The 24833-nt window shown below is 37.7% G+C and overlaps 2 protein-coding genes and 40 non-coding genes across 46 annotated transcripts in view; 1 reads left to right on the forward strand and 41 right to left on the reverse strand.

Moving 5' to 3' along the window:
- Nucleotides 1-19: 19 nt before the first annotated feature.
- Nucleotides 20-4876, reverse strand: eif3k (eukaryotic translation initiation factor 3, subunit K). 2 transcript variants are annotated; one of them, XM_077566016.1, is made up of 8 exons: nt 4657-4876; nt 3376-3474; nt 3188-3308; nt 1427-1501; nt 1258-1324; nt 655-732; nt 202-327; nt 20-128 (listed from the first exon to the last, which is right to left on the reverse strand). In XM_077566016.1, exons 1-8 carry the CDS (start codon nt 4716-4718, stop codon nt 97-99), a joined length of 660 nt encoding a protein of 219 aa, XP_077422142.1. In that variant the 5' UTR covers nt 4719-4876; the 3' UTR covers nt 20-96. The 2 variants fall into 2 exon arrangements, with proteins under 2 accessions (XP_077422142.1, XP_077422141.1); XM_077566015.1 differs by having other exon boundaries at nt 1427-1504.
- The window catches only part of map4k1 (mitogen-activated protein kinase kinase kinase kinase 1), a 29271-nt gene continuing 9161 nt past the window's right edge, over nt 4724-24833 (forward strand). For 2 of the 4 annotated variants that reach the window (XM_077566011.1, XM_077566014.1), the window contains exons 1-13: nt 9274-9548; nt 10679-10736; nt 10806-10896; nt 10963-11027; nt 11126-11181; nt 11284-11331; nt 12128-12170; nt 12575-12647; nt 12723-12854; nt 13066-13128; nt 14009-14090; nt 14535-14651; nt 14795-14876. In XM_077566011.1, the coding sequence (XP_077422137.1) occupies nt 9447-9548; nt 10679-10736; nt 10806-10896; nt 10963-11027; nt 11126-11181; nt 11284-11331; nt 12128-12170; nt 12575-12647; nt 12723-12854; nt 13066-13128; nt 14009-14090; nt 14535-14651; nt 14795-14876 (1012 nt within the window). In that variant the 5' untranslated portion in view covers nt 9274-9446. The other 2 variants (XM_077566012.1, XM_077566013.1) reach the window with 2 other exon arrangements.
- Nucleotides 14946-15016, reverse strand: trnak-uuu (transfer RNA lysine (anticodon UUU)). Its single transcript has one exon. It is a non-coding gene; the product is annotated as a tRNA-Lys (tRNA).
- On the reverse strand, nt 15226-15298 carry trnak-uuu (transfer RNA lysine (anticodon UUU)). Its single transcript has one exon. It is a non-coding gene; the product is annotated as a tRNA-Lys (tRNA).
- On the reverse strand, nt 15476-15548 carry trnak-uuu (transfer RNA lysine (anticodon UUU)). The gene has a single exon. It is a non-coding gene; the product is annotated as a tRNA-Lys (tRNA).
- trnak-uuu (transfer RNA lysine (anticodon UUU)) lies at nt 15714-15786 on the reverse strand. The gene has a single exon. It is a non-coding gene; the product is annotated as a tRNA-Lys (tRNA).
- trnak-uuu (transfer RNA lysine (anticodon UUU)) lies at nt 15964-16036 on the reverse strand. The gene has a single exon. It is a non-coding gene; the product is annotated as a tRNA-Lys (tRNA).
- trnak-uuu (transfer RNA lysine (anticodon UUU)) lies at nt 16218-16290 on the reverse strand. The gene has a single exon. It is a non-coding gene; the product is annotated as a tRNA-Lys (tRNA).
- On the reverse strand, nt 16457-16529 carry trnak-uuu (transfer RNA lysine (anticodon UUU)). Its single transcript has one exon. It is a non-coding gene; the product is annotated as a tRNA-Lys (tRNA).
- Nucleotides 16707-16779, reverse strand: trnak-uuu (transfer RNA lysine (anticodon UUU)). The gene has a single exon. It is a non-coding gene; the product is annotated as a tRNA-Lys (tRNA).
- On the reverse strand, nt 16961-17033 carry trnak-uuu (transfer RNA lysine (anticodon UUU)). Its single transcript has one exon. It is a non-coding gene; the product is annotated as a tRNA-Lys (tRNA).
- On the reverse strand, nt 17193-17265 carry trnak-uuu (transfer RNA lysine (anticodon UUU)). The gene has a single exon. It is a non-coding gene; the product is annotated as a tRNA-Lys (tRNA).
- On the reverse strand, nt 17443-17515 carry trnak-uuu (transfer RNA lysine (anticodon UUU)). Its single transcript has one exon. It is a non-coding gene; the product is annotated as a tRNA-Lys (tRNA).
- Nucleotides 17682-17754, reverse strand: trnak-uuu (transfer RNA lysine (anticodon UUU)). The gene has a single exon. It is a non-coding gene; the product is annotated as a tRNA-Lys (tRNA).
- On the reverse strand, nt 17932-18004 carry trnak-uuu (transfer RNA lysine (anticodon UUU)). The gene has a single exon. It is a non-coding gene; the product is annotated as a tRNA-Lys (tRNA).
- trnak-uuu (transfer RNA lysine (anticodon UUU)) lies at nt 18182-18254 on the reverse strand. The gene has a single exon. It is a non-coding gene; the product is annotated as a tRNA-Lys (tRNA).
- Nucleotides 18436-18508, reverse strand: trnak-uuu (transfer RNA lysine (anticodon UUU)). Its single transcript has one exon. It is a non-coding gene; the product is annotated as a tRNA-Lys (tRNA).
- Nucleotides 18686-18758, reverse strand: trnak-uuu (transfer RNA lysine (anticodon UUU)). The gene has a single exon. It is a non-coding gene; the product is annotated as a tRNA-Lys (tRNA).
- On the reverse strand, nt 18936-19008 carry trnak-uuu (transfer RNA lysine (anticodon UUU)). The gene has a single exon. It is a non-coding gene; the product is annotated as a tRNA-Lys (tRNA).
- trnak-uuu (transfer RNA lysine (anticodon UUU)) lies at nt 19190-19262 on the reverse strand. Its single transcript has one exon. It is a non-coding gene; the product is annotated as a tRNA-Lys (tRNA).
- trnak-uuu (transfer RNA lysine (anticodon UUU)) lies at nt 19440-19512 on the reverse strand. Its single transcript has one exon. It is a non-coding gene; the product is annotated as a tRNA-Lys (tRNA).
- On the reverse strand, nt 19690-19762 carry trnak-uuu (transfer RNA lysine (anticodon UUU)). Its single transcript has one exon. It is a non-coding gene; the product is annotated as a tRNA-Lys (tRNA).
- Nucleotides 19944-20016, reverse strand: trnak-uuu (transfer RNA lysine (anticodon UUU)). Its single transcript has one exon. It is a non-coding gene; the product is annotated as a tRNA-Lys (tRNA).
- trnak-uuu (transfer RNA lysine (anticodon UUU)) lies at nt 20183-20255 on the reverse strand. Its single transcript has one exon. It is a non-coding gene; the product is annotated as a tRNA-Lys (tRNA).
- On the reverse strand, nt 20433-20505 carry trnak-uuu (transfer RNA lysine (anticodon UUU)). The gene has a single exon. It is a non-coding gene; the product is annotated as a tRNA-Lys (tRNA).
- On the reverse strand, nt 20687-20759 carry trnak-uuu (transfer RNA lysine (anticodon UUU)). The gene has a single exon. It is a non-coding gene; the product is annotated as a tRNA-Lys (tRNA).
- On the reverse strand, nt 20926-20998 carry trnak-uuu (transfer RNA lysine (anticodon UUU)). Its single transcript has one exon. It is a non-coding gene; the product is annotated as a tRNA-Lys (tRNA).
- trnak-uuu (transfer RNA lysine (anticodon UUU)) lies at nt 21176-21248 on the reverse strand. The gene has a single exon. It is a non-coding gene; the product is annotated as a tRNA-Lys (tRNA).
- Nucleotides 21415-21487, reverse strand: trnak-uuu (transfer RNA lysine (anticodon UUU)). Its single transcript has one exon. It is a non-coding gene; the product is annotated as a tRNA-Lys (tRNA).
- Nucleotides 21669-21741, reverse strand: trnak-uuu (transfer RNA lysine (anticodon UUU)). Its single transcript has one exon. It is a non-coding gene; the product is annotated as a tRNA-Lys (tRNA).
- trnak-uuu (transfer RNA lysine (anticodon UUU)) lies at nt 21919-21991 on the reverse strand. The gene has a single exon. It is a non-coding gene; the product is annotated as a tRNA-Lys (tRNA).
- On the reverse strand, nt 22184-22256 carry trnak-uuu (transfer RNA lysine (anticodon UUU)). Its single transcript has one exon. It is a non-coding gene; the product is annotated as a tRNA-Lys (tRNA).
- trnak-uuu (transfer RNA lysine (anticodon UUU)) lies at nt 22438-22510 on the reverse strand. The gene has a single exon. It is a non-coding gene; the product is annotated as a tRNA-Lys (tRNA).
- On the reverse strand, nt 22688-22760 carry trnak-uuu (transfer RNA lysine (anticodon UUU)). The gene has a single exon. It is a non-coding gene; the product is annotated as a tRNA-Lys (tRNA).
- Nucleotides 22942-23014, reverse strand: trnak-uuu (transfer RNA lysine (anticodon UUU)). The gene has a single exon. It is a non-coding gene; the product is annotated as a tRNA-Lys (tRNA).
- Nucleotides 23196-23268, reverse strand: trnak-uuu (transfer RNA lysine (anticodon UUU)). The gene has a single exon. It is a non-coding gene; the product is annotated as a tRNA-Lys (tRNA).
- trnak-uuu (transfer RNA lysine (anticodon UUU)) lies at nt 23435-23507 on the reverse strand. Its single transcript has one exon. It is a non-coding gene; the product is annotated as a tRNA-Lys (tRNA).
- Nucleotides 23674-23746, reverse strand: trnak-uuu (transfer RNA lysine (anticodon UUU)). The gene has a single exon. It is a non-coding gene; the product is annotated as a tRNA-Lys (tRNA).
- Nucleotides 23913-23985, reverse strand: trnak-uuu (transfer RNA lysine (anticodon UUU)). Its single transcript has one exon. It is a non-coding gene; the product is annotated as a tRNA-Lys (tRNA).
- trnak-uuu (transfer RNA lysine (anticodon UUU)) lies at nt 24167-24239 on the reverse strand. The gene has a single exon. It is a non-coding gene; the product is annotated as a tRNA-Lys (tRNA).
- trnak-uuu (transfer RNA lysine (anticodon UUU)) lies at nt 24417-24489 on the reverse strand. The gene has a single exon. It is a non-coding gene; the product is annotated as a tRNA-Lys (tRNA).
- trnak-uuu (transfer RNA lysine (anticodon UUU)) lies at nt 24671-24743 on the reverse strand. The gene has a single exon. It is a non-coding gene; the product is annotated as a tRNA-Lys (tRNA).

Genomic DNA, 24833 nt, shown 5'->3' on the forward strand with positions numbered 1-24833 from the left:
ATATGACAAAAAGACACGCTTGACTGGAAATGATAATTTATTTTTATTGTGTGTAAAAGTGTGTAAGTGACCAGCTTTACTCTTTGCATGTGTGTGTCACTGGGAGGTGGCCATGATGCTTGACACACCTGTACAAAAACAAGGAAAGAGATGTTTAGTTTAGTGAATAAAAAGGCCGACATCTCATGTTGTGGTACTGACTCTCAAAGTCAATCTTCTCCACGATGTTCTTGGGCTTGACGCTCTCTTCCTGGTTGAAGATGAAAATCTGTCCGTCCTCTGTCTCTGTCCAGTTGTACTTGTTCATCCACACCTTCACCTGTGTGTCTGCCATGTGAAATACACAGTGCATACAATGTGCATCAATACTAAAGATGTGGTAATCAGACTTACTATTGTTGCGAACTTGACCTACAACTTTATAACTTTCAAGTCTGAAGCAAGTCAAATTACAGTTTTTTGTGTGTGTGTGTGTGTGGGGGGGTTAAATTGCTAGTGATAAAATCAACGACCCATTTCCAGCCTACAAGTGCCCCAACAGATTTATTTTTGAGCCATTGCTTGGTAAGTTTTTCATGGCTTTGGGGTGAAACCCCCCCCAGTTGTAAATCAAAAGCTCTTAAGTCAAGGTACCACTGTACTTATTTAGCTTACCCAGAGGGTCTCCCAGCATTTCGGCCAGCAGGCGGCGCTCTATCGTCTGATAGGTGATGCCCACCACATGGCAGATGACTGCACAACAAACACACTTCATTTGCATTGCCAGCTCAAGACATTTTCCTTTTGCCTCTTATTGAGACATAATGCATGCTATATCAACTTTTTTTTAACCAAGTAAAAATTAGGACATCGCTTGTAAAATTGAATTATTGTTAAATGTTCTTGTTTATTCTGTATAATTCAGATTTGGTTATGCAATAATGTCAAATTTATTTTATTGATGGATTTATTTATATGAATTAATGCCGTAATTTCATGTGATATTAAGACTATTACTGTAGCGATTCAACTTAATTCAAGTAAAATAAAAATATTTTCAATTTTCTAGTCATAACAATGACTTTTATTGAACTACTGTAATAAGTATTTATTATTTTTCCACTCTTAATATCTAACATGCAAGTATAATACGAGGCACTGTCATAGTAATAATTTTAGATAAAATTCAGATTAATCTCATAAAAATAAAATCAATTTTTTACAATCATATGTTATATTTTCATTTTGTATTGATTACTGTGATGTAGAGAAACCTACACTTTCGGACAGAGTCTTCAAAGCCAGTAATTTCATCGATGAGCTCCCGGTTCTCATCAAGACTTGTCTGTGAGGAACACGAGAGATTTAGAGTCATGTTATAAAACCAAATATTTTTTATATACATAAAAAAACAACATGTTTAATTGTGTGTGTGTGTGCGCATTACCCAGAAGCTCTGGAAGTGGCAGGTCTCCAACAGGTTTCCCAGGTAGAGGATCTGCCTGATGGGGCGCTCCTCTGTCTGCGACACTGTAGTCAAGGAAATGGAACCCCCAACCCAACTTTTGTGGGAAAGAAAAAAAAAGACTAAAAACTCATGATGTAACGAGGACACAATATAGGGAATATAATTTTTGCTTAACCAAAAATATCCCAATACATACCTAAGTGCATTTGTTTTGTTTTTCATAGTAAAAATCTTGCTAAATTTTGAGTAAGCTTATAAGAAAGAGCACATTAAAGTGAATATCACTTTCATAAAATTCTCAGTGTCCCAAATATTTCGCAACAAATTCTTGGAGTTCATAGGGACCCATAAAGAGATTAGCTTGTCAATTTCCTACTAAATATGTGCATTCGTTTTTGTTGCAAATTACAGGGGCATTTTATTAATAAAATTCCCGAAATATACTTGGGTCTTACAAAATAAGTTGGTTATTTTGTTGAAGAGTCCACTATATTTTTGCAAGATCAAAAATTTATATAAAGGTAATATTAATTATTTTTCAGTTAACAGAATATAATGTCTGTGAGCTACTAATTATATAGAGTACAGGCCAAAAGTTTGGACACACCTCATTCAATACTATGCTTTATTTTCATGACTATGTACATTGTAGATTCTCACTTAAGGCATCAAAACTATGACGACAACTATAACAATTATGGAACACATTTGGCGTTATGAACTTAACAAAAAAAGGTGAAAATAATAAAATAAATACATAAATAGCCTTATCTCTGATGACTTTTTTTGCAAGTTTTTGGCATTCTCTCGATGAGCTTCAAAAGGTTTTTCCTGAAAGGGTTTTCCAACAGTCTTTAAGGAGTTCCCAGTTGTAAGAATGCCAAAAGTATGCAAAAAAGTAACCAGAACAATGGATGGCTATTATTTCACCTTTTTTTGGTCAGTACATAACTCCACATCAGTTCATACATAGTTTTGATGCCTTCAGTGAGAATCTACAAAGTAATCAGTCATGAGAATAAAGCAAATGCATTGAATAAGAAAGTGTGTCCAAACTTTTAGCCTGTACTGTAGTACAAACCCAAGTAAATCCCTGTGAGGTAGTACAAGCATATTAGGCTACTCAAAATGTCAGTTTTCTACTATTTTCAGTGAATTACCTTATAAGGACATAAAAACAAAACCCTACGAATTTCCTGTGATGATGTCAATCCATTTTTATGAGTAATATTTTTTTTTTTCAAGTAACCTAGTAATTTTAGTGAATTAGCAATCCTATTAAAACCTTAACAATTTTGCAAAAAGAAAATACACCCCCCCACCTATTTTTTAATTAATCTAAAATGGAATTTTCTATTTCGGTGGGTTAATGTAAAAAACAATAAAATAATAATAAAAAGAGATAAAATTATAACAATAATAATAATCCACAAAGAAAAATGTTTCCTACAAAACAAGTATTTTGCTTTTTGCACAAAATGCAACTCTGAAAAACATTGAGGATTTAAGGAGTTATTTTGTCAGTAGTTAATACAAAGTTATCATTTTATTCAATCATATACAGTACCTATAATTAGCAAAATCTGAAGGAACAATAATTTTGTAACAATCGTTTTCTTTTTCCCAGAGCTATATGTATCATACTAAAAAATAAATATTATTTTGAACAAAATCCTACTAAATTATGACAAAAGTGCATAGAACTGTCAAACGAAATCATCACTAGCACCGAGAGGATACGTGTGTGTGGTCGATCATGCACTTGCAGAGCGTGAAGTCCGTGTGCGGCAAGTTGGTTAGTGCCTTGAGCAAGATCTGGGAAGTCACGTTGGTCTGGAAGTAGGCCGGGTTGAACTGGTACCTGGCGGAAACAACATTACATTAGTGACGACGATACATAAATGACATGTTAGCGTTTCGACACTCACAGCTTGAGAACGGCCAAGTTGGCCTCCAGGTCGTATGCATTTTCCCGGGCTTGCGTCTCCACGTAACGCTCCAATGTGGCCAAGTTTTCTGGGTTGTATCTGATGTTTGGCAGGACAGTGGAAATAATTACATCTTTCATAATAACATAAAAATGCCAAAAAGGGCTTATCATTTAATTAAAATTATTTAATTTTGTATAAAATCATAGACTATTTTGGAAGTAATAAAAAATAATAATAATCAAACTTACCCGAAATCAGTTTTGCACTAAATAACAAATGTTCTTTTTGTACAAAATACGGCTAATTTCAAGTGCACTCATTACATTAATATTTAATGAACTTAAAAAAATCTGTACAGTAAATTTGTTATTTTTCTCTTCAATTACAAGGTATGAAATGGTCCTACTAAATTACAACTTACAAGGTTGCATACATATGCATTTTATACAAAAAAATGAACCCATAATGCCAGAGTTGTACTATTTCAGTGCATTATTGTTTTAAATTAAAATCTAACTAGAATTTTGAGAATGATGTTTTCTGTTAAATATAAAAAATATTACTTTTTTTTTTTTAATCATCGTTAAGAAAATAATTTTGAGTGAGGTCATAAGAGCAAAACATTTATATATATTTTTTTAATGATCCAAAAATTGCCATCTTAACTTCTGATAAACCTAAATGTCACCTTACCACTAAATAACGTACTAAATTGCTATTTGTACAAAATCCAAGCAGATTCTGGTGAGACTATGTTGAAAAAAAATACTTGCGGTATTATTCTTTTGTAACACAAAATAAATGTCCTGAACTAACTAAATTTACGTCATAGTACTTTTATAAATTATATTTTGGAATTCTGAACTTGCTCAACTAACTTCAGTGAATTACATTTTGTATACAATCCTGTTTATGCAGTTCCACGACACACTGGTATTTGATGTAACTTGGTATATGTGGTCGTCATCTTCACTCATTTTATTTATTCATTTAATTTAAATGTTTAATTTCATTCTTGAAAATAAGGTACATAGCAGCTAGCACAAAAATAAAGATGCAAATAGAGGGAGTTCATCCGAAACATGATCGATTTCACGATAATCTCTTTAGACCAGATAATGTGCAATAACAAGTTTCTAAAACCGTGACTAATATTTTAACTAAAACCAGAATCTGAGACATTTCTGTGATTTTTCAAGCCACCGAGTGGCAAAATTTAGCTAGCTTTCCTGTTAGCATGCAGCTAACACTCAATGTAGCCCAAGCAAACATTCGTACCGATCGATTCCTCGCAGAAGTTTGGCCACGTTAGCCTTCATCTGCTCAAACGTCGCCGACATTTTGATCACAAATATGTAGAAAGCTAAAGGCAGGGGAGACACAAATTAAATCTCCACACGTGGAGCAAGACAGACAGCGATGGGGTAAAAAGAGAGCCGGAAGGGAAAGAGAACGGGCCGGAAAAGAGACGCCATTGGACCGGAAAAGAAACACCGGGGAGTAGGAAACTAATGGTAGGAACCAAGTGGTCACAACTCACTCAAGTAACTCAAACTGTGAGCAACTTTGGACTCATGTCGACAGATTAAACAGGCGTTAACACCACATCGCGATCCAAATATACCAGGATATAGTCAAATATCTCTTGGGTGAACACTACATTTCGAAAATAAAAGCCTACTGCTTTCACCTTTCATTTCTGTCGCGCTTTCGCAGTCATCATAATATACACCAGAGGGCAGCAAACAAAAGAGGCAAGTCGAGACGATTACATTTGTGTTGATTTTTTCCCATTAAAAAATACTTTACTATTCTTTCAAATTCGCTACATTTTAAAATGTTTTTTATTGTAACCGAAAAATATGTCCGTTTTTTTATAATTACAACGACTTTTTAATATATTTTTTATACAAAATTATTGTTATAGTCATATGAAGGCTGTATCATTTATTTTACAAATATTTAATTTGTCTTTTTCTACTTATTGTGGTGCATTGACATTTATATAGAATTCTGATAAATTATTGGGAATTAATTTTAATAAACTGCAACTAAATCGATTTAACATATATTTAAACCAAGTAATACAAAATATATAAATTTTCTAAGAATTATAGAGATTTTTTTGTTGTAAAATCCAACTAAATTCTTGTGAAGTCGTAACAGCATATTTTCTTAATATTGCTGTTGTTGTTTTTATTAATACAGATATTTCCTTTTGACACAACATCCAAATTATGAGGTTGTAATAGTTCATTTATTACCTCAAAAGAATGTTTATTTAAGCAAATATTAACTGGTATTAAGTGAAGATACTTGCCACCGCTTTTTCTTATTTTTTTATTTTTATTTTTTAACCACCAACTCAACATTATTATGTAAGAGTCCTTTAGAAACTAGTAGTGGGCTAATAATGTGACTTGAGATGTGCTGTCTGAAAAAAGGTGTGATTCTCACAAGTTAAGTGGCTCTCAGCAAAGAGTCTGCGCTGCGCAGATGTCGCATGACGTGGGGGTTTATGGTCAAGTGATGGAAAATGAGAGTGTAGAGGAAGGTGACTTTTAGGCACATAAATGTCACCCAAGGCACAAGTGAGTGTTATTTTTATGGTGCCTTTTAATTAGATGAACATTTTTTTGTAGCGATGTCTTGACAAAATGTGCGATTGCTCCATACTGTAGCTCCAAACCCCATCTGCTACACTGTTGCTACAACACGAGCTACTATGAGATTACAAGTTGAATGTCACTTAGCAGTGTTATCATGATGAGGCTGATTTGATGATTAAGATTGACACAGTGCAATTTGCAGGGTGGTTGTGTGTTATTGCCAAAATTGCCAATACTCCCTGTTGTAGATTGCGCATTGTGTTATATCAGTACTCAATTATTTATTTTTTGTTACGCTCTCCACAGGAAGAAGCAAATATTTTGTTGCCCTCCCCTCAACTCTCCGCAACAACTAATCGTATTATTATTATTTTGTCTATAAAATTGTTGTAAGTACACCTTTTCAGAGGAGCTAATATTCCTTGAGCATTCTCTGACAATGAGAGCGCCAATGCAACCTAATGTAGTGGATGTGCAATTACACTTTATTCTAGTCAGGCCAAAAAACATATTCCCTGGGGTCACATGACGCCCTCTCCCTGTCAACCCTCCCCTGCCCCCCTATTTGACAAGTACTGTTTTACAAAGTAATCCCCAGTGTGATGTGCAGTTTCCTACATTATGTGTGTGTTAGTGTTGCACGTTCACCCACTCACAGTTCTATCTGTATCCGGTTTTGAAAGTGCAGCTCACTGGTGCATTAACATATCAAAAACCACTAGCTAGCGCGACTGGTGGATTTGAGATCCAAAACCTTGAAATCTATGGTTTAGTTTCAGTTTAAAATTCGAGTGCAATGATGAGGGAGTGAAACCTGTTGACAGATATTTTACTGTCTGCAAGCGTTGCTTGAAACATGTCCCACATTTTTTAAAGTTAGAGTTTATCATTATATTTTTTATCATAGTTTTTATTTTTACTTTTAGTCATTTATTTATTTAAAATTTTGACAGTTTTGGTCCATACTGCCTGGACGAAATGTTATTCAAATGAGGGGGCGGTCCTAAACGTGTCTTGGGTTTGACCCCGCCGTTGCAAACTGCCTTTTAATGGTCGAGTGAGCGGGTCGGCGAACAAGGAAGTCCCGCCGGCTTGCACTGGAGAACTCCAGCAATGGACGACTATCTTGTCCACTGTCACCACAACTTGCGACCTGAGTTGCTCGACAAGTCGAAGTGACAGTGAACCAGATAGTCGTCTATTGCTGGAGCTTTATATTTAAGTTGGCTGTACTTCCTTGTTCGCCGGCCCGTTCATCCGCCCCGTTAAAAGGCAGTTGGCAACGGCGGAGTCCAACCCAAGACGCACTTAGGACCGCCCCCTCATTTGAGTAACATTTCGTCCATGGACCAAAACTGCCAAAATTAAAAATAAATGACTAAATAAATAAATGACTAAACGTGAAAATAAAAACGGATATAAAAAATATAATTCAAAAATTAAATACAAATGTATTTATTTGAGTATATATATATATATAATTTTTTTTAAATTTAATTTTGAAATTATATTTTTTATGTCCGTTTTTATTTTTACTTTTAGTCATTTATTTAGAATTTTGGTAGTTTTGGTCCTCCATACAAGGCTAGAAAATCGTACTCATGATGGAGTATTGACAAAAATGACATGTTACCGGTTTGATGTTGACGATTTTTTGTTATCTACAATTGAAAAATGAGAGAGGAGACTAATTTACCTGTTGACCTGATAGGAATGGTCATGTTGGATCAGGTTGTTGCAGCCGTCCGTGCCTCAGACACCTTTATATCCCTTGACATGAAACAGAGAGCTTTCTAATTCCTTCTTCACACACATATTCTTTAGTGCTGAGTATTGTCAACAACCTCACGCGACAATGCGTATCACGATACAGTTATCGCGAGACATGGCTTTCAAGGCGATACCCGATATTGTACATTACTTTATATACACTTTTTATGAAAACAGTAAACCCAAATGATTTTTTTAAAATGTTGGATGGCAAAAATGTTTTGTACTTCTGAAGTTAGCAACGCTTCCATTTTTTTTGCCTACGCCGTGCCTGGTCGAAATGTGTGGCCACTGCACAGTAAGGAGCAGCTTTCTGAGACACGCCGGGATATTTTATGGATGAATGTGCAATATGGATTCTGATTTTTTGAGCAAACCCCTAATATTCTGTATATATTGTTATACATGTACGCGTGATATGCAGTGTAGTATTGGGATGTGTAGCTTGTTGATGTGTACTGTTACAATTGCAAGTTGAATGTTCAGTGTCTTCCAATGGGTGACATGCAGTATCATGCAGTAAAACAATGTTTTTTTCAGTGTGTATTTCACTGTGGTATAGTGTGACGGGGAGTGCAAAGGAACAGCCGAGCTGACAGTTTCACACATTTTAAACGGATGAACCCTGATTCTTGTCATCGTATATGTAAACTTATTCCAAATACATTTTTAATTTAATTTTCTATGGAAAATTCTGTACAGTAAATTTTGCTCTAAACAGAGTTTATTTGGTCCCACTCTAAACAGAGTAAAATATACACTTGGAAGAGAGTGAAATGTATTTTGTATATGTAAAGTATTTTTAGTGTGTATGAGAGAATTTGCCTATCCCATGAAAAAACTTAAGGATTTTTCACTCAGAAATTCTAAGTAAATTTTGAGAAATTTGGACTAAATTTTACTAGTTCATTAAATAATTTTTTTTAAAAAGTTGCACAAGGGTTGATGAACAAACTCATGACCTTCAGCTTGGGAGACTGCCACTCTACCACCTGAGCTATGCAACTCCTACTGTTTGCTTATATCCAAAAGGAGACCCAAATTTTTTGGGGGGGACTTGGAGCTGACACAAGAGATATAAAAGCACACAGTAGGAGCTGCAGGAGGAGTTGATTGGCTGTCTCCCAACCTGAAGTTGTGGGTTTGTTCCTCAACCCTTGAGTGACTTAAAAAAAAAAAAAAACTACTCTCTTCTAAGTGTAAATTTTACTCTGTTTAGAGTGGGGCCAAATAGACTATGTTTAGAATAAGATGTACTCTACGGAATTTACTGTGTAGATTACAGCTGGTGAGAGGAAAAGTTCATTTTGGTCGCAAATCAAAAGAAGAATAGGGAAGCATGTGGCTAATTTTGACTTGTAATATGCGCCAGTGGACAGGAAAGCAAAACATACACACACAGAAGTAGATTTGCATTGATTCTGCAAATGATCAGATAAGAAGGGAAGGTGCTGAGTGGCTGATAGGAGGGGGACCAACAAGTGAGTGAGAAACAGGAAGGTGCATATCTGTGCCTGTGTGCGTGTATGTGTGCACGCATCAGCGGCTTCCCGACAACATAAGTCGGACAGAAGCAAAAAGTGATTTGAAGACTGTTCATCAGCTCTCACATTGAGTGTGAATGTGTGTTATTTGTGTCTTTGTGTGTGTATGTGTGTGTGCACGTGTGAGCAGTAATCCAATCGATTGATGGATCTTCAACACGGAGAGGATTTCTCCACCAGGAACCCTCAGGACGACTTTGAGCTCCTGCTGAGGGTCGGATGGGGTACCTACGGTGATGTTTACAAGGTCAGACGAAAATTTTTGAATAATTCTACAGTGTGTATGCTTTATTGCACAATTATGGGATGGAGGATTGATACAACTGAAACATGAATGTATACAGTAAGTTTAATTACAGTCAAAATGATGATCACTCTGTTAAATTAATGTGTTAATGTTAATGTTCCAGTATTGGATTGTGTTTGTCGATAAGAAACATTTGGGCTTCTTTGTCGTCACACTTTTGGTGCTTTGGTGCGGCCTTGGAGGAGGAAGTGGTTTAGCGAGAACTGAAAACATGCGACTGCACCTGAGTCAGAGCACAATAAAAAAGCACCATGGACTTTTCTTCTATATACTGTACAAAGAAAACACACATCAGGCACCCACTTTAAGGCAACCAAGACAAAACTCGTCCTTTGCCTATTTAAAATAAAACGTTTTATCCTCCGCCTTTGTTACATTTTACTACAGTCTTGTTCGTGGCCAATTTTGGCCACATAAAAATGTAGTGTGGAAATTGTATTTTTAAAATATTGTTTACATCTTTTACCGCATTAAAAAAATAAACTAAAATCAGTTCTTCATTAGTCTATAACCGAACATTACAATAAAATATCAATTTGTTTCAGTTTTAATGTGCAGGTTAAAGTACAACATCTTGGTATCATCTGTTTTTTTTTTTTATACAATGCTACATTGACAACTGAGCCAACTTCTGAATTTTAACACTCGGCTGAATATTTGTCTTGACTTGACTTCCCAACAAGCTATAGTTGGGGAGATGATGAATATTGCTTTCAAAAAAGATGCTTTAAGCTGTTTATTAGCTAACTTGGTATTGGTAAAATAATTAATTAGTTAATGAATTAACGTTGTAAAACTAAGCATAAAAAAGAACATTAAACATTGTACATTTAACCAAACCACACCACATATTTGGGGTTTACAAAAGTCTGCTAGCTTAATGCTAATGCACAAGGCAAAGTGCCATAGACAAGCTAACATAACTACTGTGGCGTTGAGGTTTTGGTAATTAGGACCCTTAAAGCAATGGGTATTATTAATAATAAAATGAGTTTATGATCAAATTTACCAGAAATGTACAAGCAAATTGTGCATGACCTTCAAGTGTGTTTTCTTTTGTGTGTGTTTAGGCACGTAATAAGCATACCGGGGACTTGGCAGCCATTAAGGTTATTAAAACAGAACCAGGTGAGAATGTTATTGTTTTTGCTTTGTAGCAGCTGAGCTTATGACAAACATTTGTGTGTTTATCCCCAGAGGATGACTTTTCCACCATCCAGCAAGAAATTGTTATTGTGAGGAGCTGCAAACACGCCAACATTGTGGCTTATTACGGCAGCTACATACGGTGAGAGTACATGGCGACCATTTAGGTAAAATAACTGTCTTGATTGGTTGATTTATTGACATGCAGGAACAACAAACTGTGGATCTGCATGGAGTTCTGCGGAGGAGGCTCCCTGCTGGACATCTACAGTGGTAAACATGAGAAATAATCACTATTATGATCTGATATCAAGACTGACACACAGTATTTGATTAGTAGAGACATCACCGTATCTAATTGTATTTTACAGCGACCGGTCCTCTGTCAGAAGCGCAGATTGCGTACGTCTGTCGAGAGATGCTTCAGGTGGTTATACCATGTGTTTATAATCATCAGCATGCTAAACAGGATCCTAATGATATAAATATTAAAAACATATTCTGCGTATGTTTGTTTGTGTGTGACTAGGGTGTGGACTACCTCCATGCACAGAGGAAAATGCACCGAGATATCAAGGTAAATACAGTATATAATATATAGGTATAATTAACCTAAATATGGTTTTGGGACTTTAGTCACAAGGTGACAAAGGTAAGTAAATCTGCATGTTGGCTGCGTAACTGCACCATTACTGTTTTGAATAACCGGACCTAGTGGAAGCATGTACAGGTTAAATAAAAGTGGTCCTTGTATTGAACCCTGGGGGACTCCGCATATCATGTTGACCCACTCAGCTGTAAGATCACCAATGGAAACAATATAACCTCTGCCTTTGAGATATGATTTGAACCAGCTGAGGACAGTACCCTAAAGTCCCGCCCACTCTTCTAGTCTGTCAAGAAGAATTTTGCGGTGTCAAAGGCTGCACTGAGATCAAGCAGCACCAGAAATGATGTTTTACCTAAGTCTGTATTGAGCCGAATGTCATTCAATAATTTTATCAGTGCACTAGAATTGTGTATTAATATGGTGTGAATACATGCTGCATTAAAGTGCAATAGGAATTGACATATTAACGCCTTCTTGATATAATCGCCTAAGTTATTTTTTTCAGATTTTTCAGGAAACACAAAAAAAAACATTTGCAACATGTGGAGATGATTTAGGCAAAAAAAAAAAATGTTGACGCAAAAAATGACGATATGGTACATTCAATTCAACCCATATTGACAATATATAGTGAAAACAATGTGTGATAATGCAGATTTGTCTGTTGTCAGGATTGTATTCTACCATGTTGTTTTGTTCCTGCCTTTGTATATTCGTATTGATACGGCATGTAAGATGTTTTCATATTCTGTTTTTCCTCCAGGGTGCCAACATCCTCCTCAACGACCACGGCGAGGTGAAGTTGGGTAGGTGGTGAAGACAGAAACTCATCAACTCGACACATCTGCGTTAATATTTTTGCAGGGATGGGCAAGTACTGATACCAGCTACCCGTAATGGTGCTCATACCAGCTTCATTTAATGGTATTTGTCCACCCTCTTGTGACCATTTTATGATCGGCACCTAAAGGCATACGTGTCTGACATGATATGAGAAATAAAAAAATATACAAAATTGCCATTCATTTCATCTTATTTTAAGACAAAATTATATATTGGGATATATAGGTCTTTCTTTGAAATGATCTCTCATTGTGGATTTTATGTATCAAAAGTACTAGTTTTATTGATGCTTGAGTTGAACACTCGTGCTGGAAAAAAAGAGGTAGTCCTATCAAACATCCCTATATTTTTGTCTTCTGTCATGAAGCCGACTTTGGAATCTCCGCCCAAATCACGGCCACGCTGGCTCGACGAATGTCATTCATTGGGACGCCGTACTGGTGAGCTCGCCTCCTCAACAAAAAGAAAAATGTTGATGTCAAAAGGTTGACTAACCAGATGTTCCATCCCCTCAGGATGGCACCAGAGGTGGCAGCAGTGGAAATCAAAGGTGGTTACAACGAGCTGTGCGACATCTGGTCGGTGGGAATCACCGCCATCGAGCTGGCAGAGCTGCAGCCTCCCATGTTCGAGCTCCACCCACTACGGTAATGATCATTGTTATGATTAGTGTTACCACTGGGAGGCGCTGCTGTCAGGTCTAGCACTGATTGAATGATGCAGCCGTAGAGTAAAAACATGTAAAGACTGCCTAGCACTAGTTGTGAAATAAATGTTCACTTTATGTAACTGCAAGCATTCTTATGAATACGAATTAATCATCATCATAATTTAATTATGTTTTTTCTTCCCTACTAGTGTTCTGTTTCTCATGTCCAAGAGTGGCTACCAGCCTCCCAAACTGAAGGACAAGGCAAAATGGTAAAGTTCACAGTAATTCGTATTTTTCTTGAGTGCAACATTAGGCGTCCAATCAGATTGTTTTGATGCCATGATTACAATACGGCGAGGCTTTTATTGATCTGCTTTAAAAACTTTACTTATGGACTTGAGTGACATTATTGAATTACTGTACTTTATAGATTGGCTTTAGTGCCCATTGTGACTTTATTTATTAATTTGATTGACTTATGTGACTCGAGTGACAGAATTACCGGTAAGTGATTTTATTCTTGGACTTTAGTAGTTACTTTATTGATGGACATTAGTGATTTTATCAAGTAAAACTTTTGATGGTATTTTGCAAAGATTTTTTTTTTTACTTTATTAATATTCTCAAGTTACTATTGATGGACTTCAGTGATGACTTTTGGTGAGTTTATTGATGGAATTTAGTGAGTCTATTTAGTGACATTATTTATAGACTTTATTGAGAAGTTTAGTGCCTTAATGCTAAAGTTGGTGGACCTCCATTTTGGAATTTAGAGATTTATTGATGGATTGGAGTTAATTTATTTATGGACTTTGGTGACTTTATTCAGTGACATTATTGATGGACTTGAGTGACGAATGACATTATTGATGTTTTTTTTTGTGGAAAAACCTTTGTAACTTTATTGATGGACTTATGTAACGCTACTGATGGACTTTAATGACTTTATTAATGGGATTTAATGACTTTAATCAGACACATTATTGATGGACTTTGGTGAAGAACTTTTGTGACTTTATTAATGGGCTTCAGTGCATTGATTTACTTTATTAACGAACTTGAGAGACATTGGCTTTGGTGTCATTGTGATAGTATGGCATTATTAAAAGTTGATCCAGTGGTGTGAGGTGGAGTGTATACTGTGTGCAGGTCATCCATGTTTTACAACTTTGTGAAGGCTGTGCTGGTGAAGAACCCCAAGAAGAGACCAAGCGCCTCCAAAATGCTCTCAGTCAGTCATCTGATTATCAACTGTACCTTGAAACCTGCTATTTACTACAAATAAGTTTGAAACCCTTAACCTATCTTAAAAACCTAATTTGAAACTTCAATTCTGGATATAAACTTTCCTTTTGTTTGAAACCCTAATTAAAATGCTAACTGTTGTTTGAAACCCTATTTGAAAACCTTGAATCTGTCTTAAACAGCTGCTATGAAACCGTAACCGTGCCCAAATTTCAAATCCCAACCCTTGTTTAAAAACCTAGCGTGAAAGCCTAGCATTAAACTTTAACTCTATTTTGAAACCTTAATCAAAGCTTGAAATCCCATATTAAAACTTTAACCCTGACCTGAAACCATATTTGTCTTACTTAATTTGAAACCCTAACCAAGACTCAACTTGAAACGTTAGTTGAAACACTACCTTTAGCTTGTGTCAAATCTTGTATAACAGCACATGTTCCTGAGCCAGCAGAATCTTAGTCGAGCGTTGATTCTGGACCTGCTGGAGCAGTGTCGACACCCTGAAAATCTCAAATTCTGCCCAGCAACAGATGATGACGAAATGGAGGTGTGCTTCACTAACATGACATTATTACAATTATTTGACTTGACTGAGATTTTAAATGTATTTGAAGCCAACCACTGACAAATTCTTGACTGTCTTCAATCATATTGCTACATTTATATTAACTCCATTTGTTTGGATTGAAGGTGAGTGTACCCGGATTTTTGAAGAGGATCCAGTCCATCAACAAACACAACTGGGCAGAGAGGAAACACTCACACACAAAGTGTAAGACAACACCAACTTCATAACTTTAATTATCATGATACATTATGTTACAAAGATTTGTTCGATAATTGAATATCAACAGGGACTTGAACCCTGGACCCTCAGATTAAAAGTCTGATGCTCTACCGACTGAGCTATCCAGGCTCTGAATTGACAGCCGAAGTAGCTTTATCAATGGATTTTAGTGACTGTTATTTGACTTCGGTATTTTCCATAAAAACATATTGTTTTTGGTGGGTATTTTGCCTCCATATAAACATCTGAACAGGGACTTGAACCCTGGACTCTCAGATTAAAAGTCTAATGCTCTACCGAATGAGTTTTGGGGGGTATTTGGTCTTAATATCAACGCCTGAACAGGGACTTGAACCCTGGACCCTCAGATTAAAAGTCTGATGCTCTACCGACTGAGCTATCCAGGCTCTGAGATAAGCCTTCTGTGTGTCCTACTACAAAATAAAAGCACAACACAGAGTGTCAGAAAGAGACGAAAAACAGCCGAAGTAGCTTCATCAATGGACTTAAGTGACTGTTATATGACTTTTGTATTTTCCATAAAAACCTAATGTTTTTTGGAGCATATTCGGTCTTAATATGAACGCCTGAACAGGGACTTGAACCCTGGACCCTCAGATTAAAAGTCTGATGCTCTACCGACTGAGCTATCCAGGCTCTGAAATAAGCCTTCTGTGTGTCCTACTACAAACTAAAACCACAACACCAAGTGGCAGCGAGAGACTAAGAACAGCCAAAGTCGCTTCATCAATGGACTTAAGTGACTGTTATATGACTTTTGTATTTTCCATGAAAATTTATTGTCTTTTGTCTAAATATCAACGCCTGAACAGGGACTTGAACCCTGGACGCTCAGATTAAAAGTCTGATGCTCTACCGACTGAGCTATCCAGGCTCTGATTTGATAGTTCTGTGTGTCCTACTACAAACTAAAAGCACAACACAGAGTGTCAGAAAGCGACGAAAAACAGCCGAAGTAGCTTCATCAATGGAATTAAGTTACTGTCATATGACTTTTGTATTTTCCATAAAGGCATAATGTTTTTTGGAGCGTATTCAGTCTTAATATGAACGCCTGAACAGGGACTTGAACCCTGGACCCTCAGATTAAAAGTCTGATGCTCTACCGACTGAGCTATCCAGGCTCTGAAATGACTCTTCCGTGTGTCCTACTACAAAATAAAAGCACAAGACCGAGCAATGAGATGTGATGGTCATGCGAGACTTTAAGAACGGCCTAAGTAGCTTCATCAATGGATTTAAGTGACTGTTATATGACTTTTGTATTTTCCATGAAAATTTATTGTTTTATGGTCTAAATATTAACGCTTGAACAGGGACTTGAATCCTGGACCCTCAGATTAAAAGTCTGATGCTCTACCGACTGAGCTATCCAGGCTGTGAGATATACCTTCTGTGTGTCCTACTACAAAATAAAACCACAACACCAAGTGGCAGTAGGAGACAAAGAACAGCCGAAGTAGCTTCATCAATGGACTTAAGTGACTGTTTTATGACTTTTGTATTTTCCATGAAAATTTATTGTTTTATGGTCTAAATATTAACGCCTGAACAGGGACTTGAACCCTGGACCCTCAGATTAAAAGTCTGATGCTCTACCGACTGAGCTATCCAGGCTCTGATTTGATAGTTCTGTGTGTCCTACTACAAACTAAAAGCACAACACAGAGTGTCAGAAAGAGACGAAAAACAGCCGAAGTAGCTTCATCAATGGACTTAAGTTACTGTTATATGACTTTTGTATTTTCCATAAAAACATAATGTTTTTTGGAGCGTATGCAGTCTTAATATGAACGCCTGAACAGGGACTTGAACCCTGTACCCTCAGATTAAAAGTCTGATGCTCTACCGACTGAGCTATCCAGGCTCTGAAATGACTCTTCCGTGTGTCCTACTACAAAATAAAAGCACAAGACCGAGCAATGAGATGTGATGGTCATGCGAGACTTTAAGAACGGCCTAAGTAGCTTCATCAATGGAGTTAAGTGACTGTTATATGACTTTTGTATTTTCCATGAAAATTTATTGTTTTATGGTCTAAATATTAACGCTTGAACAGGGACTTGAATCCTGGACCCTCAGATTAAAAGTCTGATGCACTACCGACTGAGCTATCCAGGCTCTGAGATAAGCCTTCTGTGTGTCCTACTACAAAATAAAACCACAACACCAAGTGGCAGTAGGAGACAAAGAACAGCCAAAGTAGCTTCATCAATGGACTTAAGTGACTGTTATGTGACTTTTATACTTTCCATGAAAATTTGTTGGTCTAAATATCAACACCTGAACAGGGACTTGAACCCTGGACCCTGAGATTAAAAGTCTGATGCTCTACCGACTGAGCTATCCAGGCTCTGATTTGATGTTTCTGTGTGTCCTACTACAAACTAAAAGCACAACACCGAGTGTCAGAAAGAGACGAAAAACAGCCGAAGTAGCTTCATCAATGGACTTAAGTGACTGTTATATGACTTTTGTATTTTCCATAAAAACGTAATGTCTTTTGGAGCGTATTTGGTCTTAATACCAACGCCTGAACAGGGACTTGAACCCTGGACCCTCAGATTAAAAGTCTGATGCTCTACCGACTGAGCTATCCAGGATGTGAGATATACCTTCTGTGTGTCCTACTACAAAATAAAACCACAACACCAAGTGGCAGTAGGAGACAAAGAACAGCCGAAGTAGCTTCATCAATGGACTTAAGTGACTGTTATATGACTTTTGTATTTTCCATGAAAATTTATTGTTTTTTGGTCTAAATATCAACACCTGAACAGGGACTTGAACCCTGGACCCTCAGATTAAAAGCCTGATGCTCTACCGACTGAGCTATCCAGGCTCTGATTTGATAGTTCTGTGTGTCCTACTACAAACTAAAAGCACAACACAGAGTGTCAGAAAGCGACGAAAAACAGCCAAAGTAGCTTCATCAATGGAATTAAGTTACTGTCATATGACTTTTGTATTTTCCATAAAGGCATAATGTTTTTTGGAGCGTATTCAGTCTTAATATGAACGCCTGAACAGGGACTTGAACCCTGGACCCTCAGATTAAAAGTCTGATGCTCTACCGACTGAGCTATCCAGGCTCTGAAATGACTCTTCCGTGTGTCCTACTACAAAATAAAAGCACAAGACCGAGTGTCAGAAAGAGACGAAAAACAGCCGAAGTAGCTTCATCAATGGACTTAAGTTACTGTTATATGACTTTTGTATTTTCCATAAAAACATAATGTTTTTTGGAGCGTATTCAGTCTTAATATGAACGCCTGAACAGGGACTTGAACCCAGGACCCTCAGAATAAAAGTCTGATGCTCTACCGACTGAGATATCCAGGCTCTCAAATGACTCTTCCGTGTGTCCTACTACAAAATAAAAGCACAAGACCGAGCAATGAGATGTGATGGTCATGCGAGACTTTAAGAACGGCCTAAGTAGCTTCATCAATGGACTTAAGTGACTGTTATATGACTTTTGTATTTTCCATGAAAATTTATTGTTTTATGGTTTAAATATTAATGCCTGAACAGGGACTTGAACCCTGGACCTTCAGATTAAAAGTCTGATGCTCTACCGACTGAGCTATCCAGGCTCTGATTTGATGGTTCTGTGTGTCCTACTACAAACTAAAAGCACAACACCGAGTGTCAGAAAGAGACGAAAAACAGCCGAAGTAGCTTCATCAATGGACTTAAGTGACTGTTATATGACTTTTGTATTTTTCATAAAAACGTAATGTCTTTTGGAGCGTATTTGGGCTTAATACCAACGCCTGAACAGGGACTTGAACCCTGGACCCTCAGATTAAAAGTCTGATGCTCTACCGACTGAGCTATCCAGGCTGTGAGATACACCTTCTGTGTGTCCTACTACAAAATAAAACCACAACACCAAGTGGCAGTAGGAGACAAAGAACAGCCGAAGTAGCTTCATCAATGGACTTAAGTTACTGTTATATGACTTTTGTATTTTCCATAAAAACATAATGTTTTTTGGAGCATATGCAGTCTTAATATGAACGCCTGAACAGGGACTTGAACCCTGGAACCTCAGATTAAAAGTCTGATGCTCTACCGACTGAGCTATCCAGGCTCTGAAATGACTCTTCCGTGTGTCCTACTACAAAATAAAAGCACAAGACCGAGCAATGAGATGTGATGGTCATGCGAGACTTTAAGAACGGCCTAAGTAGCTTCATCAATGGACTTAAGTGACTGTTATATGACTTTTGTATTTTCCATGAAAATTTATTGTTTTATGGTTTAAATATTAATGCCTGAACAGGGACTTGAACCCTGGACCCTCAGATTAAAAGTCTGATGCTCTACCGACTGAGCTATCCAGGCTCTGATTTGATGGTTCTGTGTGTCCTACTACAAACTAAAAGCACAACACCGAGTGTCAGAAAGAGACGAAAAACAGCCGAAGTAGCTTCATCAATGGACTTAAGTGACTGTTATATGACTTTTGTATTTTCCATAAAAACGTAATGTCTTTTGGAGCGTATTTGGGCTTAATACCAACGCCTGAACAGGGACTTGAACCCTGGACCCTCAGATTAAAAGTCTGATGCTCTACCGACTGAGCTATCCAGGCTGTGAGATATACCTTCTGTGTGTCCTACTACAAAATAAAACCACAACACCAAGTGGCAGTAGGAGACAAAGAACAGCCGAAGTAGCTTCATCAATGGACTTAAGTTACTGTTATATGACTTTTGTATTTTCCATAAAAACATAATGTTTTTTGGAGCATATGCAGTCTTAATATGAACGCCTGAACAGGGACTTGAACCCTGGAACCTCAGATTAAAAGTCTGATGCTCTACCGACTGAGCTATCCAGGCTCTGAAATGACTCTTCCGTGTGTCCTACTACAAAATAAAAGCACAAGACCGAGCAATGAGATGTGATGGTCATGCGAGACTTTAAGAACGGCCTAAGTAGCTTCATCAATGGATTTAAGTGACTGTTATATGACTTTTGTATTTTCCATGAAAATTTATTGTTTTATGGTCTAAATATTAACGCTTGAACAGGGACTTGAATCCTGGACCCTCAGATTAAAAGTCTGATGCTCTACCGACTGAGCTATCCAGGCTGTGAGATATACCTTCTGTGTGTCCTACTACAAAATAAAACCACAACACCAAGTGGCAGTAGGAGACAAAGAACAGCCGAAGTAGCTTCATCAATGGACTTAAGTGACTGTTTTATGACTTTTGTATTTTCCATGAAAATTTATTGTTTTATGGTCTAAATATTAACGCCTGAACAGGGACTTGAACCCTGGACCCTCAGATTAAAAGTCTGATGCTCTACCAACTGAGCTATCCAGGCTCTGATTTAATAGTTCTGTGTGTCCTACTACAAACTAAAAGCACAACACAGAGTGTCAGAAAGAGACGAAAAACAGCCGAAGTAGCTTCATCAATGGACTTAAGTTACTGTTATATGACTTTTGTATTTTCCATAAAAACATAATGTTTTTTGGAGCGTATGCAGTCTTAATATGAACGCCTGAACAGGGACTTGAACCCTGTACCCTCAGATTAAAAGTCTGATGCTCTACCGACTGAGCTATCCAGGCTCTGAAACGACTCTTCCGTGTGTCCTACTACAAAATAAAAGCACAAGACCGAGCAATGAGATGTGATGGTCATGCGAGACTTTAAGAACGGCCTAAGTAGCTTCATCAATGGATTTAAGTGACTGTTATATGACTTTTGTATTTTCCATGAAAATTTATTGTTTTATGGTCTAAATATTAACGCTTGAACAGGGACTTGAATCCTGGACCCTCAGATTAAAAGTCTGATGCACTACCGACTGAGCTATCCAGGCTCTGAGATAAGCCTTCTGTGTGTCCTACTACAAAATAAAACCACAACACCAAGTGGCAGTAGGAGACAAAGAACAGCCAAAGTAGCTTCATCAATGGACTTAAGTGACTGTTATGTGACTTTTATACTTTCCATGAAAATTTGTTGTTTGTTGGTCTAAATATCAACGCCTGAACAGGGACTTGAACCCTGGACCCTGAGATTAAAAGTCTGATGCTCTACCGACTGAGCTATCCAGGCTCTGATTTGATGTTTCTGTGTGTCCTACTACAAACTAAAAGCACAACACCGAGTGTCAGAAAGAGACGAAAAACAGCCGAAGTAGCTTCATCAATGGACTTAAGTGACTGTTATATGACTTTTGTATTTTCCATAAAAACTTAATGTCTTTTGGAGCGTATTTGGGCTTAATACCAACGCCTGAACAGGGACTTGAACCCTGGACCCTCAGATTAAAAGTCTGATGCTCTACCGACTGAGCTATCCAGGGTGTGAGATATACCTTCTGTGTGTCCTACTACAAAATAAAACCACAACACCAAGTGGCAGTAGGAGACAAAGAACAGCCGAAGTAGCTTCATCAATGGACTTAAGTGACTGTTTTATGACTTTTGTATTTTCCATGAAAATTTATTGTTTTATGGTCTAAATATTAACGCCTGAACAGGGACTTGAACCCTGGACCCTCAGATTAAAAGCCTGATGCTCTACCGACTGAGCTATCCAGGCTCTGAGATAAGCCTTCTGTGTGTCCTGCTACAAAATAAAAGCACAACACCGAGCGATGAGATGTGATGGTCATGCGAGACTTTAAGAAGGGCCTAAGTAGCTTCATCAATGGACTTAAGTGACTGTTATATGACTTTTGTATTTTCCATGAAAATTTATTGTTTTATGGTCTAAATATTAACACCTGAACAGGGACTTGAACCCTGGACCCTCAGATTAAAAGTCTGATGCTCTACCGACTGAGCTATCCAGGCTCTGATTTGATAGTTCTGTGTGTCCTACTACAAACTAAAAGCACAACACAGAGTGTCAGAAAGAGACGAAAAACAGCCGAAGTAACTTCATCAATGGACTTAAGTTACTGTCATATGACTTTTGTATTTTCCATAAAGGCATAATGTTTTTTGGAGCGTATTCAGTCTTAATATGAACGCCTGAACAGGGACTTGAACCCTGGACCCTCAGAATAAAAGTCTGATGCTCTACCGACTGAGCTATCCAGGCTCTCAAATGACTCTTCTGTGTGTCCTACTACAAAATAAAAGCACAACACCGAGCGATGAGATGTGATGGTCATGCGAGACTTTAAGAAGGGCCTAAGTAGCTTCATCAATGGACTTAAGTTACTGTTATATGACTTTTGTATTTTCCATAAAAACATAATGTTTTTTGGAGCGTATGCAGTCTTAATATGAACGCCTGAACAGGGACTTGAACCCTGTACCCTCAGATTAAAAGTCTGATGCTCTACCGACTGAGCTATCCAGGCTCTGAAATGACTCTTCCGTGTGTCCTACTACAAAATAAAAGCACAAGACCGAGCAATGAGATGTGATGGTCATGCGAGACTTTAAGAACGGCCTAAGTAGCTTCATCAATGGATTTAAGTGACTGTTATATGACTTTTGTATTTTCCATGAAAATTTATTGTTTTATGGTCTAAATATTAACGCTTGAACAGGGACTTGAACCCTGGACCCTCAGATTAAAAGTCTGATGCTCTACCGACTGAGCTATCCAGGCTCTGATTTGATAGTTCTGTGTGTCCTACTACAAACTAAAAGCACAACACAGAGTGTCAGAAAGAGACGAAAAACAGCCGAAGTAACTTCATCAATGGACTTAAGTTACTGTCATATGACTTTTGTATTTTCCAGAAAGGCATAATGTTTTTTGGAGCGTATTCAGTCTTAATATGAACGCCTGAACAGGGACTTGAACCCTGGACCCTCAGAATAAAAGTCTGATGCTCTACCGACTGAGCTATCCAGGCTCTCAAATGACTCTTCTGTGTGTCCTACTACAAAATAAAAGCACAACACCGAGCGATGAGATGTGATGGTCATGCGAGACTTTAAGAACGGCCTAAGTAGCTTCATCAATGGATTTAAGTGACTGTTATATGACTTTTGTATTTTCCATGAAAATTTATTGTTTTATGGTCTAAATATTAACGCCTGAACAGGGACTTGAACCCTGGACCCTCAGATTAAAAGTCTGATGCTCTACCGACTGAGCTATCCAGGCTGTGAAATGACTCTTCCGTGTGTCCTACTACAAAATAAAAGCACAAGACCGAGCAATGAGATGTGATGGTCATGCGAGACTTTAAGAACGGCCTAAGTAGCTTCATCAATGGATTTAAGTGACTGTTATATGACTTTTGTATTTTCCATGAAAATTTATTGTTTTATGGTCTAAATATTAACGCTTGAACAGGGACTTGAATCCTGGACCCTCAGATTAAAAGTCTGATGCACTACCGATTGAGCTATCCAGGCTCTGAGATAAGCCTTCTGTGTGTCCTACTACAAAATAAAACCACAACACCAAGTGGCAGTAGGAGACAAAGAACAGCCAAAGTAGCTTCATCAATGGACTTAAGTGACTGTTATATGACTTTTATACTTTCCATGAAAATTTGTTGTTTGTTGGTCTAAATATCAACGCCTGAACAGGGACTTGAACCCTGGACCCTCAGATTAAAAGTCTGATGCTCTACCGACTGAGCTATCCAGGCTCTGATTTGATTGTTCTGTGTGTCCTACTACAAACTAAAAGCACAACACCGAGTGTCAGAAAGAGACGAAAAACAGCCGAAGTAGCTTCATCAATGGACTTAAGTGACTGTTATATTTTCCATAAAAACGTAATGTCTTTTGGAGCGTATTTGGGCTTAATACCAACGCCTGAACAGGGACTTGAACCCTGGACCCTCAGATTAAAAGTCTGATGCTCTACCGACTGAGCTATCCAGGCTGTGAGATATACCTTCTGTGTGTCCTACTACAAAATAAAACCACAACACCAAGTGGCAGTAGGAGACAAAGAACAGCCGAAGTAGCTTCATCAATGGACTTAAGTGACTGTTTTATGACTTTTGTATTTTCCATGAAAATTTATTGTTTTATGGTCTAAATATTAACGCCTGAACAGGGACTTGAACCCTGGACCCTCAGATTAAAAGCCTGATGCTCTACCGACTGAGCTATCCAGGCTCTGAGATAAGCCTTCTGTGTGTCCTACTACAAAATAAAAGCACAACACCGAGCGATGAGATGTGATGGTCATGCGAGACTTTAAGAAGGGCCTAAGTAGCTTCATCAATGGACTTAAGTGACTGTTATATGACTTTTGTATTTTCCATGAAAATTTATTGTTTTATGGTCTAAATATTAACACCTGAACAGGGACTTGAACCCTGGACCCTCAGATTAAAAGTCTGATGCTCTACCGACTGAGCTATCCAGGCTCTGATTTGATAGTTCTGTGTGTCCTACTACAAACTAAAAGCACAACACAGAGTGTCAGAAAGCGACGAAAAACAGCCGAAGTAACTTCATCAATGGACTTAAGTTACTGTCATATGACTTTTGTATTTTCCATAAAGGCATAATGTTTTTTGGAGCGTATTCAGTCTTAATATGAACGCCTGAACAGGGACTTGAACCCTGGACCCTCAGAATAAAAGTCTGATGCTCTACCGACTGAGCTATCCAGGCTCTCAAATGACTCTTCTGTGTGTCCTACTACAAAATAAAAGCACAACACCGAGCGATGAGATGTGATGGTCATGCGAGACTTTAAGAAGGGCCTAAGTAGCTTCATCAATGGACTTAAGTGACTGTTATATGACTTTTGTATTTTCCATGAAAATTTATTGTTTTATGGTCTAAATATTAACGCCTGAACAGGGACTTGAACCCTGGACCCTCAGATTAAAAGTCTGATGCTCTACCGACTGAGCTATCCAGGCTCTGAAAAGACTGTTCCGTGTGTCCTACTACAAAATAAAAGCACAAGACCGAGCAATGAGATGTGATGGTCATGCGAGACTTTAAGAACG

The sequence above is a fragment of the Vanacampus margaritifer genome, chromosome 5 (assembly GCF_051991255.1).
Source record: "Vanacampus margaritifer isolate UIUO_Vmar chromosome 5, RoL_Vmar_1.0, whole genome shotgun sequence".
Taxonomy (NCBI): Eukaryota; Metazoa; Chordata; class Actinopteri; order Syngnathiformes; family Syngnathidae; genus Vanacampus; species Vanacampus margaritifer.

Bases quoted from the DNA above. Each gene is read 5' to 3' on its own strand.
- eif3k (XM_077566015.1), bottom strand. From the start codon at position 4,718: ATGTCGGCGACGTTTGAGCAGATGAAGGCTAACGTGGCCAAACTTCTG. The intron at 1,505-3,187 runs GTATCCTCTCGG...ACTACAGTGTCG, and splicing joins GCATGATCGACCACACACAC to CAGACAGAGGAGCGCCCCAT. The intron at 733-1,257 runs GTAGGTTTCTCT...TTTGTTGTGCAG, and splicing joins TGAAGACTCTGTCCGAAAGT to TCATCTGCCATGTGGTGGGC.